General features: G+C 36.7%; 1 protein-coding gene across 1 annotated transcript in view; it reads right to left on the bottom strand.

Moving 5' to 3' along the window:
• The window catches only part of LOC144957449 (uncharacterized), an 86,983-nt gene that overhangs the window by 41,897 nt on the left and 32,586 nt on the right, over positions 1-12,500 (bottom strand). Inside the window, exons 14-21 of the mRNA XM_078888715.1 lie at positions 11,927-12,070; positions 11,435-11,533; positions 10,095-10,202; positions 7,864-7,917; positions 6,381-6,488; positions 5,648-5,692; positions 3,769-3,822; positions 1,660-1,758 (exon numbers count right to left, since the gene is read on the bottom strand). Coding sequence (XP_078744841.1) covers positions 1,660-1,758; positions 3,769-3,822; positions 5,648-5,692; positions 6,381-6,488; positions 7,864-7,917; positions 10,095-10,202; positions 11,435-11,533; positions 11,927-12,070 — 711 coding nt within the window. The remainder of the gene's footprint in view (positions 1-1,659; positions 1,759-3,768; positions 3,823-5,647; positions 5,693-6,380; positions 6,489-7,863; positions 7,918-10,094; positions 10,203-11,434; positions 11,534-11,926; positions 12,071-12,500) is intronic.

The raw sequence follows: 12,500 nt of genomic DNA, 5'->3' as shown, positions 1-12,500 counted from the left end.
CCCTTAATTTTTCCTATAAATTAAAGACTCGAAAAATAGTCTTATCATAGACTTCAGAATAGTTAATAGTTTGAAAACTTCCTCTTCGTCTTCTTCTTCTTCTTCTCCTCCTCCTCCTCCTCCTCCTTCTTCTTCTTCTTCTTCTTCTCCTCCTCCTCCTCCTCCTCCTCCTCCTCCTCCTCCTCCTTCTTCTTCTTCTTCTTCTTCTTCTTCTTCTTCTTCTTCTTCTTCTTCTTCTTCTTCTTCTTCTTCTTCTTCTTCTTCTTCTTCTTCCTTGGAGGACTAAACTTCAAATTGAAGATTTAAATGGCCTGTCTGTTGTCTCACGAGCGAGCAGATCCGGTGATGGACTATGGCGATTTAAACCATTCCACCGAGTCGGACTGTTTTGTAATGGCTGGGAGTTCCAGTTCCAGGTCCTGATGGTTCAGGGGGAAAAAAGGGAATAAAGATGCGCGTCCGATCATGACTATGCAATAACAAAAGACATTGAGGAGTTCTGTGTAGTCCTGCTCGTTTTTTTAAATGGTCAGTTGATTAACTGGAAGGGCCGTTGCTCACTGAGGTCTTTGTAAAAGACAACTACTTTGTTTTGAGTTCATCTTTTGGCAAGAAGTATCCAACTGAGTTCTCGACTAAGTTTCGAGATGCTTGCCTCTGGTTCGAAATTGCCACAAACAAACCTTGCTGGCAGTGGCGTGGCGTGCAGTATTGGGTGGTGCCTGAGTCAGAAGAAAATGACTTAAAACATGCTATATGTGTAAATACGAAAGAAAGAAATAAAAATAAAGAAAAAGACTTACTCATATATAAGTAAGAGGCGGTATTTACCATTTCTCAGTTTTATTTTTTTTTCATTCTATAAACCATTTTTAAAGGATGGATTCTGTGCCAGGCACCAAGTCAACCAATATAGCCACGCCCCTGCTTGCTGGTCTTCTCTGTGTTATCTTTTCCAGATCAAGGAGTGCTTTAGTATAGGGGTCTCATACGGAAGTGCTTTACTCTAAGATGGGCCTAACATATGTCTCGTAGCATTTCTTCTTTACTAACTTGCCACAGTGCAGGAGTTGCCCTTGTAGAAAGCTAATCGTTCAGTTTGCTTTGACTGTTATGTTTGCTAAGTGCTTATACCACTTCATTTTATCATTTATTGTGACTTCCAAATATCTTGCATTTTGCTGTACATCGAATTTATTCATTGTGAATAATATATCTTGTTTCAATTGGCTTCTTTTTGTTCGATATGCGTAGAAACTGGTATTTTTGTGGGTAAAACTCCATTTCTCTTTTCCTTTCCCACTCCTGTAGTTGCAGCAATGCCATGTTTTTCTCATATTTGATTTGCCTATACAGTAAGCTATCATCATCAAATAGACGTATGTGTTTCCCTTTGTTTAGACCGACAGGCATGTCATTGATGTATATTAAAAACAGCAGTGGTCCAAGAACAGTACCTTGGGGTACACCAAATTTTCCCTGAAACGGTTTTGACGCGAAGCCTTTGATTATTACTTTTTGGGATCGAAAGGAGAGGAAACTTTTATTCCACTTAATAGTTCTCCATCTTCATGAGTACTTAAAGATCAAACTCAAGTATAAAAGCATTATATAAACTAGACAAACAAGTTATGTATTCAGTACTTTAGGCTCACTAACCCTTTCTCCTTGAGCACCCTGGGGTCCTTGCTGTCCTGGAACTCCAGGCTGACCTGGGGGTCCCATCTGTCCGGTTTTGCCATCATTACCAGCGGGACCCTTGAGATGAGCAAATAAAGGGTTTGTATTGAATTTGATGTTGAACGCTTGATGTTGGTGAATGATATTTGGGAAAGTGTGTGATCAAGTAAATGAATTGATGAATGGGCCACTGGATAGATAATGAATGGTTTTGTGGATGGATGGGCCACTGGATAGATATTGAATGGTTTTGTGGATGGATGGGCCACTGGATAGATAATGAATTGGTTGGTGGATGAATGGGCCACTGGATAGATAATGAATGGTTTGGTGGATGAATGGGCCACTGGATAGATAATGAATTGGTTGGTGGATGAAAGGGCCACTGGATAGATAATGAATTGGTTGGTGGATGAATGGGCCACTGGATAGATAATGAATTGGTTGGTGGATGGATGGGCCACTGGATAGATAATGAATTGGTTGGTGGATGAATGGGCCACTGGATAGATAATGAATGGTTTTGTGGATGAATGGGCCACTGCATAGATAATGAATTGGTTGGTGGATGGATGGGCCACTGGATAGATAATGAATGGTTTGGTGGATGAATGGGCCACTGGATAGATAATGAATGGTTTTGTGGATGAATGGGCCACTGGATAGATAATGAATGGTTTTGTGGATGGATGGGCCACTGGATAGATAATCAATTGGTTGGTGGATGGATGGGCCACTGGATAGATAATGAATTGGTTGGTGGATGAATGGGCCACTGGATAGATAATGAATTGGTTGGTGGATGAATGGGCCACTGGATAGATAATGAATGGTTTTGTAGATGAATGGGCCACTGGATAGATAATGAATGGTTTTGTGGATGAATGGGCCACTGGATAGATAATGAATTGGTTGGTGGATGGATGGGCCACTGGATAGATAATGAATTGGTTGGTGGATGAATGGGCCACTGGATAGATAATGAATTGGTTGGTGGATGAATGGGCCACTGGATAGATAATGAATGGTTTTGTGGATGAATGAGCCACTGGATAGATAATGAATTGGTTGGTGGATGAATGGGCCACTGGATAGATAATGAATTGGTTGGTGGATGAATGGGCCACTGGATAGATAATGAATTGGTTGGTGATGAATGGGCCACTGGATAGATAATGAATGGTTTTGTGGATGAATGGGCCACTGGATAGATAATGAATGGTTTGGTGGATGGATGGGCCACTGGATAGATAATGAATGGTTGGTGGATGAATGGGCCACTGGATAGATAATGAATGGTTTTGTGAATGAATGGGCCACTGGATAGATAATGAATTGGTTGGTGGATGAATGGGCCACTGGATAGATAATGAATGGTTTTGTGGATGAATGGGCCACTGGATAGATAATGAATTGGTTGGTGGATGGATGGGCCACTGGATAGATAATGAATTGGTTGGTGGATGAATGGGCCACTGGATAGATAATGAATTGGTTGGTGGATGAATGGGCCACTGGATAGATAATGAATGGTTTTGTGGATGAATGGGCCACTGGATAGATAATGAATGGTTTGGTGGATGGATGGGCCACTGGATAGATAATGAATGGTTGGTGGATGAATGGGCCACTGGATAGATAATGAATGGTTTTGTGGATGAATGGGCCACTGGATAGATAATGAATTGGTTGGTGGATGAATGGTCCACTGGATAGAATATAAATTGGTTGGTGGATGAATGGGCCACTGGATAGATAATGAATGGTTTTGTGGATGAATGGGCCACTGGATAGATAATGAATTGGTTGGTGGATGAATGGGCCACTGGATAGATAATGAATTGGTTGGTGGATGAATGGGCCACTGGATAGATAATGAATGGTTTTGTGGATGAATGAGCCACTGGATAGATAATGAATTGGTTGGTGGATGAATGGGCCACTGGATAGATAATGAATGGTTTTGTGGATGGATGGGCCACTGGATAGATAATGAATGATGGGTGAATGGTTTAGTGGATGAATAGATAATTTGATAGATGGGTGATAGGATTGATGGGTAATTAAACAAATGGAGGCAATACGTACAGGAGCTCCTGGTGGTCCACTTGCACCGTCAGGTCCTGCAGGTCCTGGTTGGCCCTGGGATGTTCAGACAAAGATGATTATCGTCGACTATACATTCATTCATTGCCAATTTAGAACATAGAAAATAACCAAAATTCGCCAAATACCCCATTTTTGCCACATGGTGTTCGAAATTTTAACGCGCAACTGTGATTTAAATTAAATACTATCTTTTAAATATACACACACAATTCGGACTAAAATATACACACACAATTCGGACTAAAGGCCAGAGGGTATGGCCTATCTCAATTTATCAAATTAATATATAAAGTGTTGCTATGGTTCGTGGTTGTATATTTTTACATTTTTGTGCAGTTGCATATATATATATATATATATATATATATATATATATATATATATATATATATATATATGTACATATATATATATATATATATATATATATATATATATATATATATATATATATATATATATACATTGTCGCCATTCTCAACTTTGTGTTTATACATTTTCATGCATGCCACGTCTGTAAACGAATTTCCATTATTTTTTTTTTTGGATGAATAAAGTATATCTTATCTTATCTTAATTAATGGCTTTAGAAGTTTAAAAGTGCTTATAACATTATCTGGTGATAAGATTTCTAGAAATGAATTGATATAAAATTCCCATGGAATAAACCCTAAAGAAAAATTTCCCCTTGGCGATGAATGAAGGGAATTTTTAAATATTCTAATTTGCTTGATTGTGCCTCCATATTTTGACATAATATTTTTACTCCTATAGGGAATGAGATTAGCGGAAGAGTAGCGTCCCTTGATTGGACGTCACCCATAGTCTGTGACGTCAACGGCGGAAAAGTTATTAGAGAGAGAACGTCATGTTGGTTGTGCGCATGCGTCTCTCGTCCTCGCTTCCGATGAAAGCGGCTTGAGACACTTCAAAACCAAATTGACGTTCTCTCTGTAAGGTGACGTCCAATCAAGGGACGCTACTCTTCCGCTAATCTCATTCCCTATTAATATTATTAACATTGTTGATTTAACTGCACATGATTCTAATCAAAATCCAGAAATTGTTCTTTTCTTCTTATAGTCCTTTCGGTGGATGGTCTAAGAACTTGTTTGCATGAGAACAGATTGTAGATATCAATTTTGTTTCAAACAAACTATTTGATGTCATCAATTTTGAATTAAATAGAGCAGGCACGCTCAGAAAAACTTTTTATCGTGTTATTTGTTGAATACAGAACTAGAAATACATCAAATTATAATGTATGTATTCTTACACCCTAAAGAAAAGACTGAAGTTTTAGTATTATAGAGATTGTCCAACTATTTATTTAAGCTTGAGCTTTCATATAGCGCAATATCCATTAAACATGCACCAAACCGCTTTACAATGGGTGCCTGGCCATCAGCAACACATAACGTGTAGAACGTGACATGACGCCTGTTAAGCGATATGACATTTTTTCTGACAGAGACAACGCTGGTAACTGCCAGGCACTCATTTTACACCTGAGGATGGTGAGAGAATGTGAGTGAAGAGCCTTTTCTATTGACTCAACTATGCACCGAGCGAGGCTCGAACCCAGGACTTTCCGATCCGAAAGCGAGTGTCATACCAATTTATTATTATTATTATTGTTGTTGTTGTTGTTGTTGTTGTTATTATTATTATTATTATCATTATTATTACTATTATTATTATTATTATTATTATTATTATTATTATTATTATTATTATTATTATTATTATTATTATTATTATTATTATTATTATTATTATTATATGACCGACAGTTAGTACCAACGCTGCAACCCTTTTAAAGGTCAAGAACACTCTTGGTGGTCATTTCATTTCTTACCTGGTCACCGGGGGGTCCGGGGGGTCCCTGACGTCCAACGTCTCCCTGGGGAAGAAAAATAGTAAAAATCAGTAAACACTATGGCAGCGGCTTTGAAGGTTGCAATATGTGGCATGAAGCTTTTGGAAAAGAAAAAAAACGAATGCATTCTAAATTAGCAATATCATCATCATCATCGTCGTCGTCGTCGTCGTCATCATCATTATCATCATATTTACCATCAACAGTTCTCAGCCACAGTGTTCATGATTTGCTACCTCAATAACTGCACTGTTATTTATTGTAACCTATAGCAGTGCTGATGGTGCCAAAAACTGAAAAGGGAGGAAAAGTTTGAATGATTGCCTTTAAGCCCCATTATTTTTACAGCATTCACCCCCACCCCCACACACATACACACATTTTTAGAGCAATTGAGATGATAAACTATAATTGATACTCTAGCTAACTTCTAGAGAGTGGGAAACTGCACCTATTTGTTACACCACACATCAAATCTCTCACTGCCAGTACATTTGATTGAGGGAAATATAACTTTTAAAAAAAGAGGAAATTCCTCCTCTGACTCAAAAATCGCGGATTTCCGCGGATCCGAGGAAAACCATCAGCATTTCTATAGGCTTTGCCTTTTTGGCTGTCTGCTATATTTTTCACGAAATTAAATAGATATTTGACGATTTTATATCTCTATTTTTTTTTCTTGACATTGATAATGAAATTCATATGAACTGACCATAGCACCGGGCTCTCCCCTGGATCCTCTGACACCTGGTATTCCATCAATGCCTTTGGTACCTGGAGCACCTCTGGCACCGGGGGGTCCTCTAAGACCTGGCATGCCCTGAAATAAATGAATTGATCATAATATTTAAATTATTGATCTATTTTCGTATTGGCCGATTTGTTGGAATTTACAATTTATGAATGCCAATTTAAAGTTTAAATTGAGCTTTTATATAGCGCAATATCCACTAAATGTGCTCAAAGCGCTTTACAAGGGTCCCTGGTCAACAGCAACATTTAACATGTAGGACGGGACATGACGCCTGTTAGGCGATATTACAATTTTCAGGACAAAGACAACGCTGTTAACGGCCAGGTACTCATTTTACACCTGAGTACGGTGAGAGAATGTGAGTAAAGAGCCTTTTCCAAGGACTCAACTATGCGCCGAGCGAGGCTCGAACCCAGGACCTTCCGATCCGAAAGCGAGTGTCATACCACTTGACCACATAGCCGCACAATTTTGTGATTGACCGTCTAAATGAAGGTAGATAGATAGATTGTTTGATTTGGTGAATGAGGAGTTGGAAGATGGAAGATGGATACATTGATTGATGTGATCAATTGATCGGTTGATTATTATATTACTTGTTTGTTAAACAGATCAATTGAATTAAAGACCATCAAATCAATAAATCAATTTAGCGGAGAAGAAAGACAAGAAGGTAATGTTGGGTAGAAGGTTTGAATGTGTTGATAAACAGATACTTTGGTGGGTGAAATATCATTAAGTCGGATTTTTAAGTAGGTAGATAGAAGTAGGCGAGAATGGACGGATGTGTGAGTTTATATATGAATGGTTGGGATGAATGGATGAATGAATTGATATATAAATTATGGACATGCAGACAGATGGATAGATAGACAGATAGATATATAGATAGATAGACATATACATATATAGATGGATGGATAGATAGACAAATCAATAAATAGATAGATCAATAGATAGATATATAGATAGATAGATAGATAGATAGATAGATAGATAGGTAGGTAGGTAGGCAGGTAGGTAGGTAGGTAGATAGATAGATAGATAGATAGATAGATAGATAGATAGATAGATAGATAGATAGATAGATAGATATAGATAGATAGATAGATAGATAGATAGATAGATAGATAGATAGATAGATAGATAGATAGATAGATAAATGAATACATAGATAAAGATAGATTGTGATACAATGAATCTGCCCTCTTAGTATTAATCTTTAACGATGGAACTGAATTATCTTTAAATTATATTATTCCTCTAATTAATGGTGATGATGATTATTCAGCAAAGAGAAAAATAACATCAATTCTATTAATGCTAGTGACACTCAAATGATTTCTTGGTTAAAACACGAATATTATGATGCCATTTTAAAGTATAGTTGATCTCAAATTGTAAAGCCACACAGGGAAATCAATGACAAATTCCAACATACTCTTTCTCCTGGCATTCCAAGTGGACCTGGAGCTCCAGCACTTCCACGTTCGCCCTATGGAAGAAAGAAAATAATTAACAACTAGGATAAATTAACCACTACATGGTACAAATTTGACGACAATCAGATCTTTATTACTGAGCTTAGACAGCCATTTTGAAGATTAGTTACCACCACATACTAGGAGGAAAATTACAAAGTAATAATTTCGCGTCAGAAAAAATAACTCTCAAGTTCCTATCTCTTTATTACAATAAAATTGATACCACGAATGACAAAATCGCCCCACAAATAAGGGAGTTATAAATTATTCATAATATTTTTTAAAAGTTATTAATATAAGCCCGATCATCGGAGCCAAGTCTAAATGTACAAGTAAAAGTGTAGTTTAATATGTCTAATTTGGTTTATCATCATAAACCTGGACTTTTTTTTCTTCTATTTTCCGTCCACAAATCAAGGTTAATCGAGCTCAGTCAAAGACATTCGTGTAGAGATTAAATCGCACAGCGTCCCTGGTTTCATATCCAAGAAAATGTCGGCGCTCGACCTCTCACTAGCCACTTTTGATGACGTTTTCCTACCTGTTGTCCCCTCTAGTCCTGTATTCTCTATGGTTACCACTAAGTTTTATCAATCAGACAACACACGTTGAAGGTTACACATAGTTTTGTGTGTTAGAATGTATCAAATTAAAGAAATTAAGGAGCAGGCACCAGTAAGTAAAATAAGAAGATAAAGATCCGAACAAGTGAATATATGAAAGGTGCCAGACAAAGCAAGAAAGAAAAATAGAAGAAAAAAACAAACAATCCCAAAAAAAATCAGTCGACCTCGACTGGGGATCGAACCTCAGACCTTCTGATTACGAGTCAGACGTGCTACCATGTAATGGTAGAATGTCTGACCGGTTATCAGAAGGTCTGAGGTTCGATCCCCAGTCGAGGTCGACTGATTTTTTGGGATGGTTTTTTTCTTTTATTTTTCTTTCTTGCTTTGTCTGGCACCTTTCATATATAATACACTTGTTCAGATCTTTGTGTTAGAACGTAACATCTGGATGGTGCGAGAATTTTAAATTGAGAGTTTTTATATAGCGCATTATCCACTGGAAGTCTCAAAGCGTTTTACAAGAAGTCCCAGGCCAACAGCAACAGTTAACAAGTAGGACGAGACATGACGCCTGTTAGGCGATATTAAATATTTTTTTCTCGGATAGAACAACACTGGCAATGGCTTGGTACTCATTTTACACCTGAGTATATGAGAGAATGTGAGTAAAGAGCCCTTTCCAAGGACTCACTATGCGCCGAGCGAGACTTATTATCTCGATCCTTAGCTGAGTTTCAGTTTCTTGTTTACATTTATATTGTATTTTTCACATTCTGTTATCAGCATTTTATTGTTATATAATTCAACTGTTTACATTCTTATGTTTATAGTTTGATTAACAAACCAATTGTTACTTACTAAGGTCGACTGTGCTGTTGACCTAATACACTGTAACACCACTTTTGAAAATAGAAGTCCTTCCGAGCCATTAGCCCATGGAGCCGGAGTTTATCCCGGTTTCTATAGCGTGGAACGGTAAATAATACTAATTGCTTTCTACCCTTTGGATAGGACGCTAATCTACTGCAAGGTACTAGTTTCCGCCAGATCTAAGAGACCCAGCTACCCAATCACTGCTGGGCAGACAGGGGGGGGGGGGTTAGAAAATAATCTCGAGTGCACCCGGGGATCAATCACGGTCCCTTTGCGTGTGAAGACGGTACTCTACCAACTGAGCCATTGGGTCCCCTAAGTGAAAATGCTCTATACAAAATGCTTACATGCCATTATTTGTGACCCCTCGTCTCAAAACGGTATTATGTCGGGATGAACCAGATGCTAAAAAGTCAAATTTTCGTTAAGCTGGTCAAAAATATGAAACCTTGGAATCTACCACAGTAAAATATGATATTCCTTCTCCTCTATAAAACATATAAACTCATCTTAAGCATGATGTTTCTGGCTATAAATTCCATTTTCAGCATCTTAATCATCCCGACTTAATACCGATTTGAAACGAGGGGTCACATTTGAATTCAACACTTTTGAAAAAAAAAGAAAAAGATTAATAAGTTTTAACAATATTGCTTCAATTTTCTCTTGTCTAATTTCTTCTGTTCCTGTTTCATCGCATATCCAAATTCTATTGTTGCTCGTTCTAACAATCAAAATGTCCTTACCCTTCCGCCTTGGGGTCCAGGAGGTCCTGGCTTACCCATGTCTCCGGCACTGCCTGCGCTACCTTTGGGGCCCTGGCCGCCCTTATATCCTTGGGGGCCCGGCTCGCCCTAGGGAACAAGAGTAGTATAATAATTGTTAGTAGTGGAAAATAGAACGTCATCACTGAAGAGCGTAATTTATTTATTATTTTAAAAATAGAATTAAAATAAATAAAATAAAATTGAGCTTTATATAGCGCAATATCCATTAAATGTGCTCAAAGCGCTTTACAAGGGGTTCCTGGTCAACAGCAACATTTTAACATGTAGGACGGGACATGCCGCCTGTTAGGCGATATTACAATATTTCGGACAAAGACAATGCTGTTAACGGCAAGGTACTCATTTTACACCTGAGTACGGTGAGAGGAAGTGAGTAAAGAGCCTTTTCCAAGGACTCAACTATGCGCCGAACCCAGGACCTTCCGATCCGAAAGCGAGTGTCATACCACAAGACCACAGAGCCGCACAAAATGACCCCATAGGTAGGTCCGACACATAGATATCTATCTAATATTGTCAAAATATGTATCGTAGAAGTAGATCTTCACAAAATCTGAGATTGCACGACAGATTTCATTTGATAACGGAATGCAACGTGGGCATTATTATTATTATTATTACTATTATTATTATTATTATTATTATTATTATTATTATTATTATTATTATTATTATTATTATTATTATTATTATTATTATTATTATTATTATTTATTATTATTATTTATTATTATATATTATTATATATTATATTATTATTATTATTATTATTATATTATTATTATTATTATTATATTATATATTATTATTATTATTATTATTATTATTATATTATATATTATTATTATTATTATTATTATTATTATTATTTATTATTATTATTATTATTATTATTATTATTATTATTATTATTATTATATTATTATTATTATTATATATTATTATATTATTATTATTATCATTATTATTATATATTATTATATATTATTAATAATATATTATTATAATAATAATATAATAATAATAATAATAACAATAATAATAATATAATAATAATAATAATAATAATAATAATAAATAATAATAATAATAATAATAATAATAATATAATAATACTAATAATAATATATACTACTACTACTACTACTACTACTACTACTACTACTACTACTACTACTACTACTACTACTACTACTATTACTACTACTACTACCACTTCATCATCATAATCATCATCATCATCATCATCATCATCATCAGAATATCAATATGAAGACAAAAAGGCACGAGAGACTTACGGGCGCTCCCTTGGCTCCAGTCATTCCGGGGCTTCCAGCTAGACCCGGGGGACCTCTAGATCCAGGGAACCCGGGGCTACCAGCGGGACCAGGATCTCCCTGTTGCGGGGAAAACAAACCAACAAAAGTCAGATTATATATATTCTGTTATCTTTTAAATATTTCTCTATTTATCACCATCATCATCGTCATAAACTCATTATGGTTGTCGTCGTCGTCGTCGTTTGTTGTCATCCTCACATGTCGTTGTTATTATCATCGCTATCAAAATCAGCATATAACTATCATCATCATCATCATCATCATCATGATCGTCAAAATCATTATCATTATAGTCATCAAACAATATCTTTGTCACCGTCATCATCATGTCGTCCTTATCACCATCACAATCATCATTATAATTATTATCATCATCATCATCATCGTCGTCATCAACATATTATCGTCATCATCAATATTTTCAGCATCACCTCCACCATCACAACTCACCATAGCCCCCTCTTCGCCGGAAGCTCCTGGCATTCCAGGAGGGCCCTGGCGACCGTCGTCTCCGGGAGCACCAGGAATTCCGTTTTCTCCACGGGGGCCCTGGGGTCCAAGGGAACCTTTAGCTCCTACAGAACCAGATTCTCCCTGCAATCAACAAAGACGTAATCAAAGATGAGCATGATACATCAGAAATGTTAGAAGATATTGTAAATGAAATAAAAACAACGGTGAGATATAGCGAGAACCACCAGATTCTCCCTGTAATCAACAAAGACGTAATCAAAGATGAGCGTGGTACATCAGAAATGTTAGAAGATATTGTAAATGAAATAAAAATAACGGTGAGATATTATAGCGAGAACCACCAGATTCTCCCTGCAATCAACAAAGACGTAATCAAAGATGAGCGTGGTACATCAGAAATGTTAGAAGATATTGTAAATGAAATAAAAACAACGGTGAGATAGTATAGCGAGAACCACCAGATTCTCCATGTAATCAACAAAGACGTAATCAAAGATGAGCGTGGTACATCAGAAATGTTAGAAGATATTGTAAATGAAATAAAAATAAA

Source organism: Berghia stephanieae, chromosome 12, assembly GCF_034508935.2.
Source record: "Berghia stephanieae isolate SIO BIC M18660-M18661 chromosome 12, UCSD_Bste_1.3, whole genome shotgun sequence".
Lineage (NCBI taxonomy): Eukaryota > Metazoa > Mollusca > Gastropoda > Nudibranchia > Aeolidiidae > Berghia > Berghia stephanieae.
Note: the sequence above shows the minus strand (reverse complement) of the source record. Positions and strands in the feature narration are given on the sequence as shown.